Below are 27,744 nucleotides of genomic sequence, written 5' to 3' on the forward strand. Positions count from 1 at the left end.
CAGATGTTGTTCAGAAGTGCCGGAAAGGAATGCGCAAGTGATTCTTGCATCTTTCTTTCTTTGGTATCATCAAAAGTGATTTCTCGTAGTCTTCTCCCATGTGGGAGATACATGCATTAGATATACATTGGGAGGGAGAATTGGATATTTTTGCTTTGGTGTTGAATGTGTGGAAAATGTATCTCTTCGGTGCTTTTGTATAATGTCTAAGGTTACCCAAAGAGGCAATGTCTAGCTGGAGGACAAATCTGTGAGCTTCTGTAACTTAGAGAGCCCTGTTTCCACCTTCCTTTCAGTGCTGAAGCACTATTCCCTTTGCCCTGCCCTATGCTTTGTATATTCATCAATGGAAGCTGCTATATGGACTCCCTACAGGAAAGCTACTGCTTCCAGATGTGGACTTATTGCAAGGCTTTACTTGCTTTTGAGAGAAGTCGAAGAATTGATGGTCATCCATCTTCCCATGTTTTCCAACTATTACTCCTGGCTCTTTTTTCTTTCTTCAAAAAGGAACCTCGATAAGGAGGAAAAGACGGAATAGCTGCACAGTGCCTTTTGATTGGTAGCACTAGGCACCATCATTTAGAAGCACCCCCTAGTCATCCTAAATTAGCTGCTGCATTCTGATGTGGCCCTTAGTCTTGACGACATATCACTCTTTAGGTGATGAAATCCCCCTTTCTGACCTTTAATGAAACTTGGTCCAGACCTTCTGCATAGGACATGGAGCTGAAAGCTATGAAAATTTCTTTACAGGTCAGTCTCCTTTCCTGACTGATGTGATCTTACCTCATATAACTTATTCTAATGTGTGTATTCATTTCCTCCCTCTTTTAAGATGTCATGAGCATTGACCTCCCCAGTTCATTTATAATGCTGAGAGATTAATGCCACAAAATATATCACTACTGCTACTTCAGGACTATATGTTACCTTTTAAAATTATCCCAGGAAGCAATTGCTACACCATTCCATTTTTACTATGTACAATTCCTACTTAATAACATCAATCTTCAGGCTTGGCTCTAGCAATTCTGTGTTAGTCAGTACCTCCAAAACATTCAAATGTCTTATTAACTCGTCTATTATCCACAACTATGTTCCATGCTAGTGTTAATATAATTAGTACAGTATGTGTATAATACTCGCTTGAATTACTCTTGCATGTTCTAAGTGTTCACAATAAAACATCAAAGATGCAGAATGAAAAACAAAACTGCCTGACAACTGCTAGTGCTTGGCACATGTCTATCCTGCTCTTTATTTCAGTATAGCTTGAGCACATGGCAATATTTAAGAAGATCCTAAACTCTCTGTTCATTGCTATAGTACCACAGTGTGTGTGTGTGTGTGTATTTGTTGTACATGATTTGTTTCTGATATCTTCTCTGAATTTTTTTTTAAAGAATATGGCAAAGCTAGATAATATTGGTGACTTATTGATGGCAGAGTCATGTGGGTTTTCTTGAACTTTCATCCCATGCACCACCCTGCCCTGATGCTATTTTGTCAATAGCTCAAGTCTCTGTTAAAGAGAATACTTTGGTAATGGATCTTCCACGCCATCTGTTTTGCATGCTTGGAATCTATTACGGGTTTTCATTCTCCTTTGAAATGATCCCAACCCCCCAAGGTTTTTTTTTCAAGTGTTTTGGTTCTGCCCATTGTCTTGGCTTTCCTGCTAAATTCTCATTGTTCTTTCTTTCAAATCTATGGTGTTCTCCAATGCCCTCATTCCCACAGTGCTGCTTATTAATATTATTATTATTACATTTATATACCACCCCATAGCCAAAGCTCTCTGGGCGGTTTACAAAGATTAAAACACTGAACATTAAAACTGATATACAAAATTTAAAACCATAAAAACAGATTAGATAATATCCATTTACAGTTTTTCTTATCTCCTACCTTGTACAACTGCCAACTATTCTTTGATTCTAGAAATTTCTCTCCACCTGCCCTTTTAAACATTATGTGGGTAGCTCAATGGTTAGCAGGGTTAGTTTGGGTACACAGCTGGTTTTAAAACACAGTGTTTGTGCGCACACAGATGCATACCCATACCCTGCCTTAAATCTCCCCCAATCCCTAAACTCATGAAAGGCAAAGGTGCATATAGGCATGAGACAATAACAGTGAAGCATTTAATACTATAGTAAGAGACTCTCATGCAGACATTGGCCATGTTCACACATCACTATAAGCAATGAATTATGGCTTAATAAACTAGAATGAATGAGCAGCTTGCTGGTGCATGCAGCCATTCACTTCTGCTTTGCATGAAAGGGTAAATGACTCCCAGGAAAAGGAGAATTTCAGTAGATGTGTAAACTTGGAATTATGGTTTGTTGCACCCATAGAACCCAGGATTCATAAGCCAACAGCAAGCCCTGGTTTGGGTGCAATAAACGATAATCCTGGTTTGGGTACATATGAAAATCTCCCTTTTCTGGCTTGTGCAAAGAGAGGATTGAAATTAACAGGCTGTATGCAGCTCATTCACATCCTGGTTTATTCAGCTTGGACAGACTTCAGGCCTGCAGAATCTACTTTGATTTTTTTCCTAGAATCTCAGAAATGCACTTAGAATTAATTAATTCTGAGCCTACGTTAGTTTGTTTTTTACCTTAGTATCAGAACTGCACGGAGCTCCCAGCCCTTCATCCACACAAACATCTAAATGCATTCTTAATTTCAGCAGTATAATTTAGACCCAGGGTGGAAGCGGGGAGTCATTTCTGGAGGCAGAAATCCTTGCCAATCTACTGCAAATTACCCAGATACCTCCCAGTAGATTCCAATCTACCTTCTGCCGCCCCTGTATTAAACCATAATTCATGGTATAAGTGGCATGGAAACATAACCATTTTTGAAGATTTGCCTATTAATGTATTAAGTTTGCTTTTTGAGTTTCCATGTTGCTTTTTGAGTTTCCATATTTTATGGGGATTATAATTTTTATCAGTCAGCATTGTAGGTGCTCAAGTTTAATTTCACTGTACTGGATCAAATAGCCCAGGGGTGCAGAACCTCTTTCAGCCTGAGGCCAAATTCCATTTCACAGAAGCTCTTGGGGGCCGTATTTCAGCAATGGGTGGTACTGAAGGCAAAATGGGCAGAGGCAAAATACCAGCATATTTTAGTGTAAATCACTTACTGCTAGTAACTAAACCTTAGGAGAGGCATGTCATCTTTTTAGGGTGGGGGTGAGGGGGAGGCACAAAAGCTGGGAATCCACCAAACAATTGGTGCTGGGGGGGGGGGGGGAGGTAAGGCCAGGGAAGGGGGCATGGCCAGACTGTTACCCTGGGCCTGAAGTTCTGCATCCCTGAAATAGAAGGAAATTAGAAATTTAGGGAATAATTAAGAGGCTTGAATATTGGCCAATAAATATTTATTTGTTGGCTTGTGTGATACGTTTAATCCTAGATCTAGCCTCAAACTCTGAGGAGCCCTACTTGTTTGAACTCCATGGGGCAATATTCTTTTAATTCTGTTGCTGTCTAGATTTGTTATAACAGGGAAGATTGTCCTTCTTGCCAGGAATAGAGTTGCAGTGCTGCAGGGTTTGTACTTCCAGAAATTCTTTCATGACTTTAATTTGTATTTGATTGTTGGCAGGGTTGCAAGAGTTGTATGATCTGATTGACTGACTGGGTAATTTTTTTAATTAAATACAGTTTGAACTCACTTAAAACATGTTGCATTTGCTTGTAAAGAGGTTTGAAGTATCTTCCACACACTTGGTCATCTTTAAGTAGTTGAGCAAGCAGTTAACATTTATGACTCCATTTTAATAAATGTGTTGGAGGTCTTTTAACACAAACAAAATGTGCTGTGCAGGCTAATTAAATCAATATTACCATGTAGAAACTTGCAGTTTCTGGAATTGCTCTCTTAAAGCTCAGATATAAACAAAAACCTCATTATTTTTTGTGGTATACAACCCTGAATAAGGGAGGTGTTTCCTGCTTTATGCAGTTAGTGGAATGCATATGGGATTTTGTTGTTGTTGAAATGTGACTTGCAGCTGCATTGGATTTGAGCAGCCCTGTGAGGGGCGGCAAAATATGAAAATTGTAGATTCTCCAGTTTACCAGGCCAGAGAAAAGGTTGCATTTCCAAGGGTTTCTTTAGTGTCCGTAGCTGCCACACTTGGGTGAATCTTCTAGTTCTACCAGTGAATTAAATGGAAGGCATTCTATGGGCATTAGCCCAGAGGTTTACTTATTTATTTAATCAAATTTGTATACCACTTTCCAGAGGTATTAAAGTGGTGAACATAAAATGCAATGGAATCAGAACAATAATAAAACATAACAATAAAACACAATAAAAATTAATCAGCAGGAAAACTGCACAATCTACCATGTGCTACAAACCATAGCTGGCTGGGTGAAACTTCAGGGAAAGCCTGTGGTTTTGAAAAGTCACGTAAATGTCAGAATTTTAGGGACCTGTCTGATATCAATTGGTAAAGTATTCCAGAGGGTGAGTGTTGCAGCACCAAATGGTCTACAGCAAGAGCTCCTGAAGTGAATATGAGGAGCAGGTGGCACCCTCAGAAATGCTCCTTCTGATGATTGCAGAGATTGGGCAGGGACGTAAGGGGTGAGGGGCTCCCTAAGGTAGCCTGGCTGCAAGTTATTTAGGCTTTATGTACACCTTAAATTTGGCCAGGTTTTTTACTGGCAGCCAGTGCAGTTCTTTTCACAAGGGTGCAATTTGCTGTTGAAAAGAGGCCCCAGTTAGCAGCTTTGCCACTGCATTCTGCACCAGCTGCAACTTTTGGACCAGGTTTAAAGGTCACTAACATAGAGTGTGTTACAATAACCCAGTCTTGAGGCTACCAATGGCTGTACCACTGTGGCTAAGTTACCACAGTCCAGGAATATCAGTTAATTATAAATAACCCTAAATTCTCTGAGCAGAAGAAGTTTGACATGTATGGCTACAATGCAAAGTTCCTTGTGTGCTCCATGAGGTCATCTCCATTGGAGGCAACATACCAGTGAAGTCCATGGAAGAGCCCTTTTTAACAGAACCTTTCATATGTATAAGAGTTGGATTTACTGACTGACAGAGCAATCCCATGCACGTCTACTCAGAAGAAAGGACCATTGATTTCAATATGACTTTCTCCCAGGTATGTGAGCACCCTAAAGGTACAATCCTGTATGCACTTACAAATTAGTAAACCCCATTGAACACATTGGGACTTACTTCTGAGTAAACATAGGATTGTGATGTTAATCACACAGCTTTGAAGACTATAGCCCAAGTCTTTGCCCCTAGGTGTAAATAGCAGAACTGCAATAGGAGCAAAACTAGAACAATCATCTCATCCAAATTAAGCATGCTGCTGTTGGTGTATGGTTTCTGTTTTGTTCCTTTTAGGCCCTCGTGCTTAATTCTATCCCTAAATATGTTGCTCCATTGTGTAACCATAAAATCAAATGTCTAATTGCATGATTCCAGTCCCTTTCCGATACATTTTCCATCACTTGCAGAAGACAGGATTGGATACAAAATACTATGCTGTGTTGTATTTTTGCTTTGTTTTTCTCTGCATGTTGACTGTTTCAAAAGCCAGTAATATAGTAGCCACAGGCAAAGAAGTGTATCCAGATATCTGGCATATTTAATTAGTGCTAGTAAACAAGCAGTTTAAATTTATTCTTCCTTTTAAAAAAAATCTATACCTCTCAAGCCATTTAAAGCTCAGTACCATAAACTCTAAGATTTAATGGCCATTGTGAATACTGTGGCTGGTCTCAGACTTACAGGAGATCTGGGGCTTGGTCTCTTTGTGGCATCCAGGGAAATGGGAGTTACTTTGTGTTAATACCATACGCAGTTGTTGAGCAGAATTTAAAATGATGTCAGGTGATCAACCACAGAAACTAGATTTCAAATGTTTGACCTCTTCCTCTATATCGCACATCCTGTAGTCCATGTCATGTTGTGGGAAGCTATAATGGTTCAAATCAGGAGAAGCTTAGGAAGACCACCTTAGCTTCAACCCTTCTACCTTTCTGGCCAAACACTCATCCCCCACCCACCCCTTGAGCAACCTGGCTCATTTCAGATACTATCTTAAAGAATTGGAGAAGGGGGACTCTTCTCTCTTAATCAGTAACTTGATTGCCAAATGCTCTACATAAAAAGTACACTTTACACAGTGATTCCCTATGTTCAGGGTGACATAGATGTTTCAGTACAGAAAGGATGTTCAAGGTTCTTCAAGAAAATGGTTGTCTGTTGCAGATGTATCTTGTTCTCAGTTGTATATGAGAAGAGAGGCCATGTGGATAGCAAGGGAACATGGGGAGTAAACCTGAAACATGTAGAGGCCATACGTATATAAAAATAAACTGCAGCTCAAACCTAAAATATGTCTGGGGAGTGGAGGGACTACTCTAGGCTGCATCAAACACTTTCCCTTCAATGAAGGCAAATAAATTTGGCAAAAGAATTATGTGGCATATTTTGTACATGGTTTCCATTTTAAAAACAGAAAGCAGAGGAAAGGGGAATTAACACCTTGACTAGGTTTGGATGACACGTTAGTCAACGGTTGCTTAAATAGTCACCTGTTGACTATTATTTTGTCTGGCGAGCCTTTTCTACACCATGGTTGGTTATTTCCTCGAAATAACCAGTGCAAATAACCAACAGTGTGCAGAGTTGACTATTTGCACAACTGTTTATTATTGTGTCGTGTGGCGGGCTCCGCTGGCTATTTCACATGCATACAGAGTCACGAGGCAAGAATGGCAGAAACCCCCTGCCACTCTTGCCCAGTGGGGCTCATGTGTCAGGCTGCAAGCATCTCTCGCATCCCTCAAGGATTTTGGGGGTGGGGGGTGGCACGATCTCTCCTGTAGCTTGAAACCCCCCACAATAAGTTACAGTCATATGTGCAGGGGGAGAAGCCAATATGACTTCCTTACCCTCGTGATCATCTGAACTCGGACAGAGCCTTGGGGTATCCTAAAAGATTAACAGATTTATTGTGGCATCAGCTTTCGTGGACTAGAGCCCCCATTGCTTATGGAATGAGGCCAATTGCAAACTGGGTCAGCAGGTGTATGTTTGCATGATACATTCTAGTCACAGAAGCCGTCATGATTCACCTCTCCACTAATTCCACAATAAGGGTTTGGAAACCCAGATGTCCTTATAAAGTTTTTACCATTTAGTGATTTTAAAGGGGAGTCTTAAAATGGCTGTGCAATGTAGAGTTGAGTGACTTCACTCTCTTTTTCCCTCCTTCCAGGCATTCTAGAATGCACATCAGGACTGGACTGATGGATGCTCATCTGTACTGCTTGAAGAAATGCGTGGTAGACTTCCTTGTGGAGAACAAGTAAGGAAGAAAGCCTAAATCATATGTGCATTTTAAAATGCTTTAATTATCACACTGGAAACCTTACCTATTTTAGTTAGTGCATTACCACTATTCACAAGTAATGCTTTTCCAGCTTTAGATGTCACCACATCCCTTCAAGCTGAGACTAGACTTTGATGCAATCCTATCATACCCCACAGGCATCTTTTTAACAAGTTGTGTAACTTTTAAACTGTGTGCAGTGCATTGTGGGGTTTCTGATCCATTTTCTTCTACTCAAGGACTTTCACATGCTTGGAGGGGGTGAGACAGAGAAGATACTTTTGTGATCCCTCTTTACTGAACCCCAGTTATATACCATGCTTACATCTGAGTATGCACATTGTTGCTCCAGCTCATTTCCAAAACTTAGCTTTCCCTGTGGTTTCTGTCCTTTTAAATAACAACCACTCCAGCTTCTTCAATTCTAGCAGCTGCAGTGTAACCCACCTCCATTCCTTAATATAAGCTCTTCCAATGCTGAGCCAACCCTCTGCTAAACTCCCACCCCAAATTATCAAGAAAATGGGCACACACAAGAGTCAGAAAATAGAGTGGTGAAATAAAGATTTCTGTCTTGTTTATTCCAATTTCTGTGGGAGGTGTCTCATTTTTAAAACAGCTGAGTTGGGGGGTAGATAGAGTGGGTGGCCGTGACCAGGCATAGTATTTCTCTGCCCCTCTCCCACTGCTCCTGCCAGCCCATCTCCAAGCAGCCATATATCTACCAATAATTGGCCGTGTTCTGTATAAAAAGCAAATTTGGTACTACCTGCAAGACATTTACTGCTTTCCAAAGTTTCTTCATCTGCAGTTCCTGATCTTGTTCGGTGCAAGAAGAGAGTCAAAATAAGCCTCTCCCTTCCTGTTGTCTTGCCTCTGCATGCTACGTAGTTGAAGCTCCAGCTGTCCATCAATCACAGACAGAACCTGCATGCGCATCCTTCCCTTTACTGCCTCTGAGCTGGGGAGGACCTATTGGGGGTGCAAAGGGTTGTCTCTGCACCTGCTGGGCAGTTGGAGTTTTAACCATCCAGCAAGTACAGACAATGAGTGCTTGCCTGGTCATGGCCACCCACTCTAAAAGCCTCCTCCCCAACTCAGCTGTTTTAAAAATGAAGCACCTTCCACAGAAAGCCACCAGGAATCCACAGCCTCTTGCTGGCTAGAACAGCAGAGGTACTGTGTTTCAAAGATGCAGCATGAGGTCCAGATCATTTCCTGGCAATGAGGCATTCTTCGTTGGCCACCCGAAACTCGTTGATCCCAAGTGACACATGTGAAATTGGTCTAAGAGAGGAGGCTACAGTATCCAGTTGATTTTAACTGAGAGGTATCTGCAGGACTTCTGCTCTCTGGAATATATCAAATGAGAGGCAAGCTTATTCAACACAAATGCCAGACGATTAACTCTAATTGATAAAACCAAAACAAGTTGTTTAGACACTTGAAATTAAATCCAAATCCCCAAACCTGCATTTGTATATGACTGGTAACTTTCCATCTCAAAGCAGTAGCAATAGAAGATGGAGGATTACCACATCGAACCAATAATCTTGCTGCCTTCTTAGGGAAACCTAAGACATGCCTGCTTTTTCTTCATTCATATCTATTGTGGTGTCCTTGTTCACCAATAATATGGATATATATTCCATTCCTTTTGTGTCTTCTGTGTGTACATTGTTTGTTCATCTGCAAATTCCCTTCCCCGCCTGGCCTGGATAACTTGGCATGTGGGCTATTTTTGAGACATCCTGTATTCTTAACTTGTGGTGTTCCTACTATGGAGACCACCCACTGAGAGGAAGAAAAACATCCATTTATGGAAGATCAGAGTGATCCTGGCTATAATGGTTTTCTAGAGACGGGCGGGAAAGCTGCTGCAGTTGCCTTAAATTGGAAGCAGCCTACAGGTGAGCCCAAGGACATGGCTTTTAGTGCCACCTACTATAGTCATTAAGTAGGTTGTGCTCTTCAGTATCTGTCCTCCTTTTGAAATGGAAACCAAAGGTAGTGTTTGTATTTTAGAAACATTTGGAGGTGCAACTGTTTGTGAGGGGTTTTATTGAAAAAGCTCACATAGAGGGGATGGCATTGAAATTAGATAATTTACAGCCACAACTGAGATGATGATTTACATTTTGTTTTCATTGTATACAGATCCTTGTTGAAATCCCTCTCTTTTCATTTATACATGAAGGTAGAAAAGCCCAGTCTTAGCGGTCTCATAGCCTCCTAGGGGAAGAGAACTTGCTTTGGAAAAGTTAGCCACTGCAGACCTTTTGAATATTCGGTTCATATGTTCTTAATCCTGCTGTCAATTGGGTGGCCATATTTTGAAGGAGCCAAAGTGCTGGAACATTTTGCATGAGCAGGACCATACTTGTTTCATTAAATAATTGCGCATGTTGAAATAGATAATTCTTTATACTGCAAAACAGAAACAGTAGTAGTGATGGAGTATGCACTTTTATTCTATTGGCATAAATTCTCTTAAGTATAACTGCTGGAAGGTCTTCTAGCCACCTCCAACATTGAATCTAGAAGTACCTGAAGATTGTAGAACTGTCGGTGCTGGGCTTTAGGCAAGGACAGGGTGAGGAGGCAGGCAGGAACAGTTGGGACTGCTCTTGTACAGGCTGAGTATCAGCCTGATCTGGAAACCTTATCGTCTTTCCAGGTCAGGGAGCAAAAGGGTGCTTGGGTAGATCTGGAATCTAAGAACACCTCACAGCTGAAGGAACTGTCTGACATGCAGCCCCAGTGGTACACTACATCAGGTAGCACCGCACAGATCTAAGGACTTTGCTTCTAGCCCTCGTGGCTCCTAAAAACATGTAAGGAATCCTCAACACAATTCTCAAGCCAGAACAAAAGGACCACAAAAGGTGTAATATTGTCAATTGCAAGGCTAATAGTGCTTGTGTGGATCAGAGTGTAATTTAAAAGTAAATGTATTGACCTTATTTACTATGTATGACTGCTTTTCTTATTGTCAAAAATCACATAAGATAATTTGGGTCAGTATTCTGAGACAGCATCATGTGCATGTAAACCTGGGAACAATTCTTGTGAATATGGATGTAAACCTTGGAACAATTTTTGTGAACACCTAAAAGTATGCAATTAGAGTGGCTGGACCTCATCTATAATAGCAAGTCCTGCACCTTCAAATATCATCATATCAGGTTGCCTACCCCTGCACTAACCATTATATATACTGCCTCTCTAATCAACAACTAAAGTTGATAGTGTGACCATTGGACCTGATTCTAAGGGGAAAAGTGTACTTAACCGTGCAAGAGAGAATGCAAAATAGAACCACCAGAAAGAGAATATATTTTATATAAGAATTCAGTAGTGTAAGGCTTATTACTAGAGATCTACCAGACCAATTTTGTTCATTTTTATTTTAAACTGAAGCTTGAGAAGTGTAGACATGCAGAAAATTTTGAAAGTTTGAAAACATTCAAAGCTTGAGGTTTAATAGCCCAAACAGTATGTTAACAAGAATAGCCTCCATGCAGAAGCAAAAATAATGTTTCTTGTTGTTGCGACATTAACAAGTGAAACCTCTGTGCCAGAAACAAAACTGGCTTCTGCTGGTCAGTTTCTCTCTCCCTTATCCACCTCTGTTAAAAACAAAAAGCTCATCCTGGCCAGAAGCAAAGACCTGCCATCATCCCTTCAAAAAGAACAGCCTCTCTGCCATTGACAAAGATGGTCCCCGTCACCGTGTTTATCCATCCTCCCCTCAAGCACTCTAGATGGTGCGCATTCACAGAAAAGTCTTCCCCTGACCAAAAGTTAATGAGGAAAATCTTTATCAATTTCAAAATAAATACGATTGGGAAGGAGGCAGTGGCAAGACAATGTTTGTGAATTATGTAGTGGGGCTGTCACCTTATTCGATTGAGGGCCGATGCAGTCTCCCAGAGGTGGGAGAAGAGGCCCTGTGGCTGCCATAGAAACCCTCCAGGCCCTTCTCTGCCTCCCTCCATGCCCACCCCCAACTGAATGTGAGGGGGGGTTATGGTTCACTAATTAATACAACGCCATCAACATCCCTCAGAAAAAAATAAATGACAATAATGCCCGTGAATGCCCAAGAATGCCCAAGAATGTATAGCAAGCCCTCCCCAACCAAATGGCCCTGATCTCATCTTTAAATGCTCCCCCCCCTTTCAAGAAGTGGCTTCTTCTTTCTCCCTCAGTCTCTCAAAGGCACCCACATCCCACTGCCTTTTTTTGCCCCTCCCACCAAGAAAAGAGAAGCCTCCTTTGCCCCTTTCCTTTTATGGGTTGTATCTTGAGCCCTCCATTACCACCCCATTGTTGCTGATTCCCCAAGTCTCTCTACTTGCAATTGTGCTTTCTTTCCAACTAGCCTAAAACAATTTTTAAATGATAATCCATTATTATTATATGCTGAAGACAAGTGCACAATCTGGAAAACAGCAGCCCTCGCAAAGGTGCCACCTCCTCCTGGCAATTTGCAGTTTGTAGTATGTTTTGCCCTCATACTACTAGTACTGATGGGCTTTACACTAGTCTGAAGAAAATTATGAAGAACTTTCCATTGTGCAACTTTCCTTCATGAATTCTAAAGCAAACTGAACTAGAACTTAAGTGGTTGAATTAGTTTTGTCGTCTCCTGCTGTTTTTTACCCGTGTTAGCTATATTCTATTGCCATGTATGGAGCATTTCCCTGAGCAAAGAGGTTAATCTGTCACCTTTAGCATTGCTGGAAAACTGGAATAAAAAAACTCTGTGGGTGGTTGAAGAACATTGCCTTTTGATAAGCCACTTCCTCCGGAGTTCCCATTCCTTCAGTCAGCCTCCCAAGGTCTCCAGGGTCTGACCTTTTCTGGAAAACTGTTCCAGAAAAGATAATTTCTCCCACCTGAGCTACAGGCTGAAATTCTTCCCATGAAGAAAAAACTTAAATATGTCTTGTACCTCCTATGAAGAGTACCAAGATTACCAGGGGGTGGGAAGCTTCATTTGATGAGGGTGTATTTTGTCCACAGGCTTCTGCTTGATTTGCTTTGTGGTATGTTGTACACAGAGGCCCCTGCAGGTTTACATTAAGATGCTGCCCAGACTAAACCAGTCCATAGTTTTGCTTTCCCCCTCTCAATGCCTTTTTATCATTCACAGTGTCACCTGTGTTTCCTGGCAAGGCCTGCAGACTGTGAGGGAGGTCTGGCCAAGCCAAGCTTCTGGCTTAATGCAGGCTTTCTCTCTCTCTTTCTCTCTCTTCTTGCCTGCTGAAAAGATGGCTGCAAAACAGAGCTTGCTCTGTGGACACTTAAGCGGGAACACGTCAGCTGTAGGGCTGGAATGTATTTTGCTGCCCTGTAAAGATCAGGTTGTATAATGAATACTTTCCTTGTGATTAAAATTCATAAAGAAACAAATTTGCTCAGGAGAAATGGAGCAAATTGGGATATTCCTAGCAATCAAGACGTGGACAAAATATATGCAAAATAAATTAAAATAAGAAATACGAAATCTTATGTGGTAGAGAAATATGCAGCTAAAGGTGGGTTGTTGTTTTCATCACTACTTATATAGCTTTATCACACCAGCGTTTTACTGTGCAGTCACTGCGAATTGCACGCAAAGGACTCAGACGTTTTCCACCTTATAATCTGCTTTGATTGTGAAGTACTCCCATGCATCCTGCCTTAATTGTGCAATAAAGCCAAAAGATTTGCCTACATTTTGAGCGTATCTTCTGAGCCGCCGCTGGGGTGCAGGAGCAGGATTTTAAAGAAATGCTTACATCTGCGAAAGTGTTAAAGATAAAGACACCAAAATTGGCACAGTAATAGATATGAGGGGGAGCTTTAAGCATACCAAATTTGAATTGAATTGGGTCATCCGTTGATTTTTTATGATTTTTTACATTTCCCCCCTTAAACTCACTTCCTGATATGCAAAGGATCGCTGTCGCCTGGTAGCAAAAACAACAACCGCAAAAGCTTAGTGCTATGGGGATAATCCGAGGGAAGCAGGTATGAAGCTTTTATAGGTAGACCACAGCTTCAAGCCTGCCTGCATTTTAAATGGTGTCATTTGTTTATATCTCAGCAACGCTTAAATGGGGAAGTTTAGGGCTGATTAAAAATTCCAGCAGTATCACTTCTTCACAGCAGCTATTAATGACAAAGCTCTTGGATAGCCAAGCTATCGTCAATTATGGTGATGTTTTCTTATGTGTACATCTGTCTGTGGAGGTAAACGGTTTGAGTAATGAAATTTGCTTGAAGTTTACTATTTCAACTGGTTTGTGAAGAGGCTCTCACCAGTTCATCCTAAGAGTTGCACTCCATAAATCTCATCATTCTTGGAGCTGCCGTTTCTCTTTGGGATTAAGAAATATCTCCGGTCTTGCATTTTCCTTGAGGTTATAGATAATTTGTTGCATTGATGGTTTGTTTGTTTTTTTAAAAAAAAACTGGTTCTGTGAAGTAGGGAGAAAAGAGACAAGTTAACAAATAAATATGAATCCATATGTTATAAAGCATATGGGATACTGCTGTATGTGTGTTCCTTAGGAAATATTGCTCAAATGAAGAGAACAAAAAGGAATACAAACTTTGACAAAATAAATGGATGCAGACAATAAGGGGTGCAAAAATATATATGTAAAGATCATATTGTTAAAAACATTAATTCTAACATTGAAAAATAAATACCTAAGAAGCACGAAACAAAAAATACGCAAATAGCCCCTAAGTTTGTCCCATGTACCAGAGGTCTGAAAAGCAGGCAACATAACACCAATTTTTAAAAAGGGATCCAGGGGAGATCCAGGAAATTACAGGCTGCTGGCTCCACATCTGTACAGGGTTAATTGGTGCAAATCATTATTAAACATCAAATTACCAAGCCTGTATAAGAACAAGCGTTGCTGACAAAAAATCAACATGGATTCTGCAAAGCTAACTCTTGTTTCAATAAACTTTTAGAGTTCCTTGAGAATATTGTTTAGCATTACATGAATGGGCCTTGGTCTTGTCAATTCCCCCTTCTCCTTGCTTGCTGCAGTGCGGTCCTAGGGGGGAAAGTGGAAGCATTGCTTTCCATTTTTAACCAAAGTTTAGCATTATGTCTGAACTCTGCCAAACTGCAGTTGGCCTTAACTATGGTTTACCAAGGCGGACTATCTTCACACCATGGTTTATTGTCTTGTTTTAATAAGCCTTGGTTGTGATTAACCACAGTTTGTCCACATTCAGACATAATGTTTAACTATGGCTAATTGAAAATGGAAGCCGAAGCTTCCTATTTCCTGCTTGCAGCTGTGCTAGAAAAGGAAAAGAGGCGAACCCCAAGGCTCTTGTCAGAACCAGGCCAGCATAATTACCCTGTGATTGAGGTGATCCAGTAGATAATGTATTCTTGGGCTTTTTAATTTGTACTACAACCTGGAGTCATCCAGTGAAGCTGAATGATGGTAGATTCAGGGAAGCTAAAAGGAAGTACTTTTTCTAGCCCCTTGAGCATTTGGGTTCTCCTTTTCCAGCTTTTGTGATAGGGCAGACAGCACTGCACACAGTATTCCAAGTGTAGTTGCATACTTTGTCTAAAGGCATTATCATATTGGCAGTTTTATTTTTGATCCCTTCCCTAACGATTCCTAGCGTGGAAAATGCCTCTTTCACAGTTGCCAAATGTGAAAGTTGGGTTGATACTTTCAACAAGCTATCTACCATGAGCCCAAGTTCTGTTTCCTGGACAGTTACTGCCTCCTCATATCCCATCAGAAGTTAGGAACTTTGGCGTCAATGTTCATAACTTTACACTTGCTTACACTGCATTTACCATTTGAAAGCCCGCTCACTCAATTTAGAAAGATCCCTTTTGAAACTCTAAGGAATCTTTTTTTCCCCACCCTGAAAAGTTTGGCGTCATTAACAAACCTGGCCATTTCTATGCTTCCCTCTGACTCCAGATTGTTTCTGAACAATTAAAAAGCAGTGGTCACAATACAGACCCATGGGAGCTCCCACCTCTTATAGAATGTGAACCTTCTCAGCATGTGAACCTGCAGCCGCAGCAGGGAACCTATGGATAAGAACATCATATGTCTCTTCAGATTTGTATGTGGCACTTTACAGTCTTCACTGTACAATAATACAACTCCACTCACAATGTTGTCAGTGCCACCTGTGACCAGCTTGCAGCAAATACATCATTTCACATCTGCAATTGGCATTTGTTTGTTTTTGGCAATCTCCAGCTTGTTATGAGATAATAAAGGCACACCGACTTAGAAAATTTTCTTCACAATCAGAATTATCTTGATTACTCTTCATGCTGTGCACTCCACATCTGTTCTCTGCCACCTGTTAACTGGTGGTGGCCATAGACAGCTGTGATCAATGCTGCTGCTTTTATAAGCTGTGAGTGTACAGTACCTGTTTTTGGTTTGCATTTGCTATGGAACTCTTGTGTTACATAACGAATTGGTGAACAGGATATTGGTTGTCAGTGCTTACCAGTTGGCCACATTTAGGTTACTGTAAAACACCACTAGCATCGCTTTCCGTAATTCTGGCAGTCCCTTGTTTTTTTCTCCCTCTCACATTGTATAATATAATTTGCTTCAAAGAGGTGTGTGTGAGTGTTTATATAATGAAAATATCAAAACAATATCTGTAAATAGCAAACAACAAATTCTACAAATGCATAACTAAAGTATAAAACTGTCAAGAGTAAAGAATATGAAAAATTAAGTAATAGAATAGTTTAATATGGAATAAGAGAAAATTAGTATATGGAATAATATCATGAAATGAAATTTGTCATTTCATTTTTTTTTATCTATACTAGTCTGAAATAAGGGATTCTTGCTGATTTCCAATAAGCAGGTATAGTTCATCTTATTGAGATTAACTGATTTGCAAGTACTTCAAGATCTCCTATAAAATCAGATCCTATAAACGTAGAAATGGGTTGTTGTTAAGTATTATTAGAATTGTTTTAGAAATTGGCTGGAGTGTCAAAATTAAAGATGAATCTAAGAGAGAAGGGGGGATATGAAAGTTGAACATGGTTGTGAACATGGTGAAAGCAGGGCAGGGAAAAGTGACTGAGGAAGAGTGAACTATAGTGGCCATAAAAATCACAACCTGTTCCACAGGAAGCCATGCTTTGCCCAAATTTGATTTCTTTACCCACGTTGATTGGGCAACCAGTCTTGATTGCATTTCTAGCTCTTATAGGGGCTTTCTGTCATATTTTAGCAGTGCTGGTAATTGTCATTTTATAATGTTATAGGTATGTGAGTAGTTTGGATTGTAGAATTGTATACGCTCCCTTTGTTTCTTGATGCATTGAAATATGAGCATTTGTATTTTTATATAATACATCACTTTTGACAGGGATATTTGACACACGTTAGGTGTGAGAGCCAAAATGCCTCTGTATAATTTGCAAAAGCAAGCGTGCCCCCACAGGCACTTCGCAAAAAAGTCTGCAGCTCAAACATACATCAAGGCAGGGGGAAAGCTTCTACCGGGAGCCACATTTGGTGCAGGTGGGATCAGTCTGGAAAGAAAGCAATCAGCCACTAGGAAAAATGGGGGGAGATGGGAGGGAAGCGGCCATATGGGAAAGGTAGGTTGTTGTCTGCAAAGGGATGAGATTAATTCCTGAAACTTTAACAAGATCTGCCAAACTCCTTGGGTGGCCCTTGTGATCTGTAGTGACTTCTGTCACCAAGGCAGTGCTTAAACTGTTGACATTCCCAAGCCAAAACTTTTTCCAAGCTAGAGCCATTTAGCTTTCTCCCCAATGACAAAATATTGCTATTTGAGTGTAGGGAGAGGTGACAAAATGGATATGCTAAATGGGGGGAAGACTACTCTGGATCTCCTGCAACAACCTAACAACAGCACACGTATTGCACAATAAAGCAATTGTCTGGAAAGGTCCTTTAAATGTCATGCTTGACCTTCTCTAGCTCCTGAATCATGGCAGAGCTTGAGAAATAACGTGCTAACCTTAGAATGTGCTGATTCTTACCTTTTATTTCAATAAAACTCACAAGTGGAATTTCAGCTACAAGTAAATTTCTCACAACCCTGTTACAGAAAAGCTAGGCAAATAGTTTAGATAGGTGTTTCTTATTATGAAGCATGTTGAAGCAAACATGTTCAGTATAGGATGAGAAGTGAATGGGATAAGTAGTCAGTCTCATCTATCGATATATACCAATTTCTGACTTGATATAAACAAGTGTCAATATTTTATTTACTGACGGCATTTACGTATTGGCTTTCTGCCATGGCATTCATCGTGGTTTGTAATTTAATATACTAAAACAAAAGAAAAGTTACAAAACATGAAATAATAAAACGCTATACCTGTCTTAGGCCATTGGTGGCCTAAGTGGAGTGCCCTGTAACAGCTAGCAGTTGTATCTAGCAGCACAATGATAGCCACCTTTGTCCTAGCATTTTGTTTTTACTCCAGAAATAGCACTGACAGAGAAATTGATAACAAGGCATTTCATTATATCATTTATTATTAACTTCAGTTTAAAATATGCTACGCTTACACCATAAATCTCTGCAGCCAGAGACTTGGCTGCAAATAGCAAGAAGGCAGGCATATTCACTCCGAATCATGGTGGTTATAAATTGAGTTATGCACAAGGAGCTGCTTAATAATTTATTGGTCCACCTAGCTACTTCAGCTGCTGCTCTTCTTCTTCTTCTTCTTCTTCTTCTTCTTCTTCTTCTTCTTCTTCTTCTTCTTCTAGTTTGTTGTTGGTTAAAAATCTTTTTTTTTTTTTGGATTCCTGGAAAACAAACAGGAGCTAGGAGGATAAAGAGATATGGGCCAAATGATGTACAACAGTACATTTAAAAAACACACAGAGAAAGATGTGTGTCTGTCTTCCCAATGTTTCCCTTAACCCACATTGGTTAGTATCACATTCTTAGCATGTCTCTGAAATTCCAAAGTTTTTAAAAAGAGAGTCAGTAAAGAGAAGGTTAAAAAAACGAAGAAGCTCATAATGGCTTCTTCCATTGTGCTCACTAAAGCCATATTGTGGGAAATCAACCAAACCCTGTCTTAAGGAATGTTGAGTCTGAGGCAGGTGGCATTAACTGGGGGCTGCATTAACTCTTTTCAAATCTTTTTCCCATTTCCTTGAAGGGACATGCTTGGTGTGTGTATATACGGTAGGGGCTGTTTGCCCGCCTCTTGCATTGACATTTTAATTTGGTCCATGATATAAATATCATTTCCCTAATCCCCCTGTTCTTTGCATTGTTTTGTCTTTTTTTCTTCAAAGTGAGTTGACTTTTTTCTTGAAAGCAGTGGGGATAGGGAGGGGAAGGGAATGGTGACTGGTTGCTCTAGTTTGGAGCATTAGAGAGCTGGGGGGAAAACCTCCAAGTAACTGTTGTTTCATTATTTGTATTCACATGGAAATTTTTAATCTCCATCAAAGGATCAGGAGAAAATAATGTTGAGATCCAACAAGAGTGCGCCTGGCTTACACGGCATTTTTAAACGTTATTTGGCTTTATCCCTTAAAACGATGAGAACCATGAACTATGTACCTACAGGGTTCATAATTAACTTTTCTCTTTCTTCCATCCCCTTTCCTTTTCCCTCCCTCCCTCCCTTCCTTCCTTCCTTCCTTCCATCCTCCACCCCTAGCCGGCACTTCTATCATGCTGCATGAATCTTGAAATTCAGCAAGACTGAATCTGTGGGCTTCATTTTCTTACTTAAGTAATAAGAACCTCTCTGTTAGAAACTGATTACTCTATAGACGTAGCTCTGGCATATTCCTGTTGAAATTAATATGAATCCCCTGATCATAATAAGATACATGCGTCTAGCCAAATCTCTGCCTTTATTAAAGCCAGATATTAGCAGATGGTGCTTTAAAAAAACTTAAAAAAACAGACCGGTATGTATATCAAGTCACAGGTCTCTAAAGTGCCAGGTGAACTTGCCAAAGGTGGTGCTGCTAGCTGATAGGGGAAGTAAAAGCATGGCAGAGATAAAGGTAAAAAGATACTAGAAAGAGATAATTCCAAGCAGGGCTGGCAGGCATGGCAGCAGAGGAATGAGACATAGATACCAAAGAGCCATTTTCAAAAGGCCCAGGAAAGTAATTTTATAATTATTTAGGATAAATTCCTAAGTATGCTAAGAATCTCTTTACCTACGGTCTTGCAAACCTTCAAATAAAGCAATTACTGTTTGGGGGCTAGGGAGACCACTGATATTTAAGCCAAAAATACATCTTAAAAATATTTTTGTAAGCTGCCTTGAGAGCCTTTTTGGCTAAAGGGTAAATAAATAAATAAATAAATAGTCTGCTCTGTTGCTTTGATCTATATAACAGCTATTATACCTGAAGAAAAAAGTGGTGGGGCTGCTCTTAATTAGGACAGGGACCCTCCCACCTTGTAACTAGCTTTTAAGAAAGGATAGCAGATTTCGCAGGTGGGGGCTGGCAACAATGGAAGATTTCACGCTTCATCACAGATCAGTAAAATAGGGAGAGCTATTAAAATGCTAATACTCATTAATAGGGTTTTCTGGTGTTTAAGTTTAAACACAGAAAATAAAGATGAGCGACAGCCTGTAAAATGGGAGTGACACTTGTAGTAAAAACATCTCAAGCAAGCACGAAACAGTGCAGGGAATTATATGCAGTGGCTGCGTCCATCCCTGCCGGGGGTCAGGCCAAAGAGCACCACACGATCACCGATCCTCAAGGCAGTTTGAGGACTAGGAGGCAGAGGAGGCCATGCAAGAATTATCAATATGACTTGTGATTTTGGAATGGCATTTTTAGAGCAACAGAAAACCAACTTTAGTTACTAAAAGCCTTGTCATAATACTTTGCAGGAGTTAGAGTATTTTTATTAAATTCCTCTTTTTAGGGTCCTGTTTTGCTGGGTTGGCTTCTTGTTCTACACTAAGAGCCCTTTTGTAAGTATGTTCTGACTTGAAGGCCTGCAGCTAATTTTACATATTTTATTTGGATAATGGAGATTCCATCTTTTTCATGAAAGTGTTCATGAAGCTTCATCTGTGATGAAGTATAGATGTTCAGTTGGCCACCAACTGAACATCTCATAATGAAGTCAGTCCCAGAACTGTTTCAGATTTTGCTTGGAAATCATGAGATTCCAAGTACAATTGGTTTGAGTTTTGTTTTTGTTTTTTGTTTTGTTTTAAAAAATTAGCCTTTTGTGTCTAATAAAATGTAATTTTATTAGCCTTTTGTATGTATGCTATTAGGCTTTCAAAATTATGTTCATTGTTCAAAACCTTTTTTTAATCTAAGATGAGATTTTTCCATCAACAATGTGGTTTTTATTAAATAATTGCAACAAAAGTTCCAGTTATAACATATTATTATTACATAGCACATAGTTGTTGTCAGACTTCTTTGGTGCTGCTTGATGAGGTGCAATTCACAATAAAATATTAACAAAGGAGAAAAATTTCTCAATAAACGTTGCTTTTTCCAAGATAGCCCTGGGCACTCACAGTTAGATCCTATACATATATACTTAGAAGTAAGTCCCATTGAGTTCAGTGGGGCTTACTCCCAGGTAAGTGGATATAAGATTGCAGCCTATATATGCTAAAAAAAACCTACTTATCAATACCTTCATATTCATGTTATGACTAAGGCAGGTAACCATCTAAAATCAACTGAGCTTTTGTCCTTTCCTTATTCAGTTATTCTAATATGTGATGAACAAATTCCATCTTTTAATAAAATAGTCATCCTGTTGTCTTCTCACTATTATTCTTCCCATATTGGTGAGTTTCATCATAAAGGCCATCTTCCAGATTCTCAACTTCTATTGGAAGGGGTGAATTCATTTCCCCCCACATCTTTGACTTATGGATATGTGGGTAGCTGTTAGTAAATGTATAACTGTCTCAATTTCTTCAGATAATACTAGAGCTTTGACAGAGCAAAACAAAATAACAGTTGGATCATAGCCTGTTACCTCCTTGATTTCCAATAATTGAATGATTATTGTTGTTGTTTTATCTTGGGGCAAGAACAAAATTTATAATACTTAAGCCCAAGCAGATCCACATCTTCATAATTGGTCACTCTCCATATTTTGTCATTCATTTAGTAATTATATTCCTATTGCTGTATACACCCAGCTAAGGCTAGATCTACACTACTGCTTTACAGCAGTATTCAAGTGCACTGATAACTGTTGGGGCACAATCCACATTCCATGTACCACTTTCATAAATTATATTTCCTGCTTTTTATTCCAGATTCATAATGATTTGACACAAGGTGTAGATCTTATTTTTGTCAGAGGCATCAAAAATAAGTCTGTTTGCTACCTCCAGTATCTGAGGCAGTAAGCCTATATAGTTGCTGGGAAAATGGACGGAAGGGTGCTGTTGCACCTGTGTCCTGCTGAGCTGGTTGGCCACTATGTGAACAGAGTGCTGGACTAGATGGACCTTGGTCTGATCCATCATGGCTCTTGTTATATTGTTATGTACTATCTAAACAATTCACATTTAGAATTTCTTATACTATATGATTCCAGATCCCAGTCCCAAGTTTCTTGTGATGTTATTTTTCTTAAAGCATTTCCCCATTTATTTTGATACTCGTTTCGCATAGATTCCAAATCACCTGGCTCCACATGCAGCTGTTTTTATAAATTGAATGTTATTTTTATTTGATTACTGGAAAGCAAATGCTCAAAATTAGTGACATCTCTTAATGAACCATATTGTGTTGTTTATTTAGTCATTATCAGTGCAAATATCATATAGCCACCCCCTTTTTTTAATGTGTTGAGGTTTTTATGCTCATCACAACATGGTTTCTTGGGAGCCATGTTGCAGCCATCAGGTTGTTGGTGGCCTCTTTCTATCATTCTGCTTCTCTATATTCCTTCTGCTGCTTCTGCAGATTCCATTTCTGGCAACCTGGGCTGGCTAATTTTTTCTCTGTGTCTGGATCAGACATTAATAATTCAACCACTTGGGGCCCTTTGGGAAGTTGTGGGATCCAGGCCAACAGGAAAAATCTCTGGATTTTATCACCTTACATCTTGTTGTTAATAATCTGAAAAGAGTGCTGCTTGTACTCAATAAAGAAACATTTTGGGATTCTTACCTCAAGAATATAGGTGCTGGCCATTTTGTCTCCCGTCCTTTTCCTTCTGATTACCCCCAAATTACTGTTAGTCCTCCTGCCTTCCCTTCCCTTCCCTTTCCTAGCACCAGCTCTACATTAGTTTGCCATATTGGTAGGCAGGCTTTCATGTTACATTCTCATGCCATCATCAAATGTTGGCAATAGCCTTAAAGAACATTCCAAAGACTTTATTACCCACTGCCTTTCTACTAATTAATTACTACCAAAAGCAGTAGACTCTGGGATAGTCCCACACAAGACCTGCTTCACTACTGTAATGGTAACCTATATAAAATAGGTAGATGTACCCTTCTGAGATAAGGTTTTATCAAGACAAAAATTGCAACTTGCACAACCAAGCCAAAGTATGGCCTCTCTCCATTTCCAGCTCTTCCATTCCATTTCCTGCTAGGCTATGTTGTTCATTGCATCACATGATGGTGGCCTCTGCCAAGTAATGAGATTTTATATGTAATGGATCCCAGAAGTGCCTACCCCTGGCCAGCCTCTGCAGGAAACACAGGGCTGTCACTTTTGGACACAGTATAAAACCAAAGCAGGAAATCATTGTTGACTGGCACAGCTGCACACAACATTTTAAGCTAGTAAACTGCCCATCTGCACACCCACATGCATGGCTGTGCATGGTAAGGATGTGGGAGAGTAGCCATAGATTTACAAGTTGTAGATTGTAAACAGCAGGGAGAGATTTTGAGATTCACAAATGAAGAGTTATTCATTCACTCTTAATCATAGCTAATTATTTCAAAGGTAAGGACAGACTAAAAAATACAAAGCACAAAATAGGGTAAAATTATGACAAAATAATATGATAATGTTTAGGATATTACAGATTGCTTCACAAGCAGCACCTAATATTTCAAAGGGTGTACAATTACGAAACGTTGGTTGAAAAATTCAGTATTAATGCCAGGAAAATTCTGGGTTTAATCTTTACAGTAGGTCTATGAAAGCTGAAATTCAGAGATGGAAAGAAAAAACAACTCTGGCTTCAAACCTAATGCAACCTCCCTATGTCTCAAGGCCATTTTGCATATTACTTCTTCAAGATTGATCTCTGAGTAGGAAAAAGTGGGTGCCCTATAATGTGTGACAGGTGGTGCACATACACCAGGAAGCAAATACCACCATGGCTTCCTGATGTATGAACTTGAGATGTTAAAATCACTGTCACTTCACTTCACACATTGCAATATACACTTTTTCCAGCACTGAAGTCAGTTTCCATGTTTGAAAAAGTAGACACATATAGCCCTTGAAGAGGGCCAACTAGAACAGAACTGTTCTTCATGTATCTCACAGGCTTCTGTTGTATCTTTTAAGAACCCATTGAATCATGAGAAAGAAGGCACTGTCCATAATAATACATTTCCCTCAATTTCAGTATGTGCCAACCTAAAGACCTAAGGCCTGCTCTTCTAAGGAAAAGGAGCATTGTGTGGTCCAGGAACTTACATTTTTAAACAAGCAGTGTTCCTGCATGCCTCATTCTGTGATGCAAATATGATGGCACCACTAGAGCATTCAAGGGGGTAGTAAATCAACCCCAGGTGTTGAAGACTAGAATGCCTCAAAAGGCTGTTTTAATTTGTTCAGCACAAAATTGTTAATCAGAAGTCATGATAAAATTCCAGTACAGAACAAGAACGCCCACTTAATGAGGATTGCTTGGAATTACCAATATTTTCAGTACTTGATATTCAGATTTTAGTTCTATCCATTAAAAACAAAAACAGAAATAACTAATGCTTTTGCTTAGTGAATTGGTGGTAGTACTGGTGAAATCCCATCATTGGATTCTGTGCATCTCTGGAATCTTTTAGAGAATGAGATTCCATGTGCATGTACCAAGGGGCAGGATATATCTTCCTGTCCAGTTCCCAACATCTCAGGGAGCGTCTTCTGAGAATTCTCTTTGAGTTCAGTAATTTTCCTCATTTCTCTTGCCTGTTCTTAGTATTTCTAGTTAGTTGGCTTAGCACCAATTTTATTTCTATTTTGCAGAAACGATGTTCTTTTGACCACTACCACCACCATGCCTGTGGCATAGTAGGTAATGTTTTCAAACTGCCACAATTGTGGGGGTGAAATTCTCACATTGGGCAGGCAATGTAATTGTATAAAATGTCTGGGTAAGGGCACATGATGGAGTGCTGTGACCACTGTCAGAAATTCACAGAAGAAACTTGAAATCTGTCATTCAGCCTTCCCCAACGTGTACTCCAAAACATCTGGAGGGCACCACGTTATGGAATGCTGTTTTAGAGTCTGTGCTTAGCTGTTAGTACAGGCCTCAAAGCACCTTCCTTTTCTGAGATGGCCTCAGTGATTGAGTGGGAGGAGCCTTCCAGAGAAGCATTAGGGATAGTTTCTTGTGACACCTTCCAAGCCTGCCTTCAACCTCAGCGCCCAGGTGGCTTTTGATGGCTCAGCCCTCTTGTAAAGACTAAACACACTATTAAGTTGGCTTCCGAACATTCCAAGAGCTGCCTAAACTTAGAGGCTGAGTTTTCTGCCCCTTCAGAACTGCATACTGCTGATAAGCTGAAGCAGCAGCATTAGCATGTTGGCAAGGGCTTTGTGATAACCAAGCTTTTGACCTCTGCTTTGGCTCCTACTTTATCTGTGCTGATATTGGGGCACCAGTTACAGCCCCAACACCTGTAGATAATATCCAGCCACTTACCTTTCACCAGTAGTGAGGGTGCATGACAGAGCTGGGCCTGACATTAGGCAGAATGTGGTGGCCACCTAAAACAGCAAGTACTGGGATGTAGAGAGCAATGTGATGTTGGAGGACAGATTTGTCTGTGCCCCATGGCTTGCCCTACTTCCCTTAAGCTAGTCAGCTCCCTCAGATGCAGTTGATGCTGTCCTATTGCTACTGTTGAAGAAAGATGTGACACCTTTTATAATGTGTCTTGTGCAATGGTTGGCATATTGGCTATGTGGGAATGTGCTCTCCTCTGTTCTTCAGGGCACCAAGCCAAATTATCTCTGCCTCAGAGGAAGGACAGGAGTATCAGCTCCCTGCCTATCATAATAATTTATTAAGCACCTAAGGTGTGCTAAGTGCTGTACAGAAACATAAAAAACAGATGTATGCCTTCAAGTTCACAATCTAAAGCTTTAGAAGGTTCTGGAAATGTTCTGCACAGGAGCTGAATACAGTGATGTAAATGGGCAGAGAACTACTTGAACATCAGTTACAGGTAAACAAACTGGTTTTCCTCAGATTTATCAGGTACCCGGATTTAATATCTCTGTGTATGTTTGTTTTTAATTTCCTTAGGTCATTTACATCAATCAGAAGTGAACTGATTCCATATTTGGTTAGGAAACAATTTTCTTCTCCTGTACCCTTGCAACAGGCACAAAATAACAAAGAGCACGACCAAAAGAAAAAGGACCAGAAATCTTTAGGTGAGTGCAAAATACAACCAGTAGAAGGCCTAACTCTGCACTTAGAAAAGAGAGAAACTGAAAGTCACTCTGAGAATATGCTTCTAGTGTGGTGATTACCTAATGTAATAATTCAAACATTTATTTGTTATAATGCAGTATAAGTGGGACTGCTTTTGAAAATGGTCTGGAAGCTTTAGGTAGTCCAGATCGGGATGTCTAGATTATTAAGGATACTAGCTAATACAGTGACATTATGCCAGTACTTTGCCATCTGTACTGCTTGCCTGTCGGTTTTCAGGTCCAATTCACAGTCCTATTTGTAACTTTTAAAGACCTAAATAGTGAAAGAGTATCTCTTCCTATATTTACTTACCAAGACCCATCTGTGGAATATTCTCCCCAGAGAAGCTCATCTGGTACCTACATTATTGTCTTTTTGGTACCAGGTAATCTTTTTTGTTTTCCCAGGCATTTTAGGAACTGTTTTAGTGCTTTTTTTTTTTAATCTTTGCGCTGTTTTATCCCTGATACGGGTTTTACTATGTGCTGTTGCTGATTTGATCTTGCTCTTATATTACCTATTTTTAAAGTAATTTTTTATCCTGCTTTGCAGACAAATAATGTTTACCCAAAGTGGATAACATCAATTTTTAAAAAATCAGTGCAGTGCTGATGGCAGGAACTGTACATGAGAAAATGAGGTACAGACCCTGCCCTCGAGCTTACAACCTAAAAAGACAAGGCACACAAGAAAAGTAGAGTAAGAAAATCCATTTGATGAATGCCAGAAGCAACTGCAGTTTCCCATTATGTCCAGACTCCGGGAACTATGATTTGTTTTAACAAGCCAGGATTAAAACTTGGTTTTCAGGTCCTCACTTGTTCTAACAAACCAGTTCAAAGAAACCACAGTTTCATGATCTCAGATAATACAGGGAGCTGTGGTTTGCTTAAACATGGAAGTTTCCCATCTTGCAGCCACACAAGAGACTGAAGCTTGAGCATATTTGTCCATCTACTGGAAAATATGGTTTCCTGTTATATCTGAACCAAACCATGATATTCTTCCTGGGAGGGAAGAGGGAAACTGGTTCACATTAGTCTCTGTTCCTTTAGCTAGTAGCAGAAATCCAGTGGCATTGCTCTTTGCTTTTGCAGTCCCAGAGCAACTGACAAAGGAAAGGTCTTTCTGATGTTTAGGGGGATGTAAACTTTGCCATGATGTTTTAACTATGACGGAATGAGTGACCTTTGTTCCTCTGGCCAGTGGCAGCGACTAGAATGCCCACTAGTGCAACATAAAATCACCTGAAGGCTGAGTCTTTGTATTAAGAGAAGAAATCTCAGCTCCCCTCCTACCCACTCCTTTCTTTTTCAGTCCAGTCCATTCTGTATAGCACATGGAAATATGTATGTGAAATTGTGCGATGTCCATTCCCCATGGGATGTTTGCTCTAATCTCACTTTTATGCCTGTGTATATTCTACAGATATCTATAGCTTCCTGAAGGATGATAGCCTGTTTGAATTGGGTACAGGCCAAATGTGCTGGAACAATCGTAGAGGAGACATGAAAGAGGCATTCCACGGAGGGAAGATTCGTTGCTATGTTCACATCATGGAACATGGGCTGTGCTACCGAGTCAACACCCTTGGGCTGTACATTGAAGCTAATAGACAGGTGAGTCAATACATAAATGAATTCACTGTATTAAACACAGCACTGGAACATTGGCATGTT

General features: G+C 40.0%; 1 protein-coding gene across 3 annotated transcripts in view; it reads left to right on the forward strand.

The window, feature by feature from the left end:
- Positions 1-27,744, forward strand: part of EIF2B3 (eukaryotic translation initiation factor 2B subunit gamma) — a 90,193-nt gene that overhangs the window by 29,419 nt on the left and 33,030 nt on the right. For all 3 annotated transcript variants that reach the window (XM_063118586.1, XM_063118595.1, XM_063118603.1), the window contains exons 6-8: positions 7,283-7,372; positions 25,892-26,022; positions 27,494-27,684. In XM_063118586.1, coding sequence (XP_062974656.1) covers positions 7,283-7,372; positions 25,892-26,022; positions 27,494-27,684 — 412 coding nt within the window. The remainder of the gene's footprint in view (positions 1-7,282; positions 7,373-25,891; positions 26,023-27,493; positions 27,685-27,744) is intronic.

The sequence above is a fragment of the Elgaria multicarinata genome, chromosome 1, assembly GCF_023053635.1.
Source record: "Elgaria multicarinata webbii isolate HBS135686 ecotype San Diego chromosome 1, rElgMul1.1.pri, whole genome shotgun sequence".
In the NCBI taxonomy this organism is placed as follows: Eukaryota; Metazoa; Chordata; class Lepidosauria; order Squamata; family Anguidae; genus Elgaria; species Elgaria multicarinata.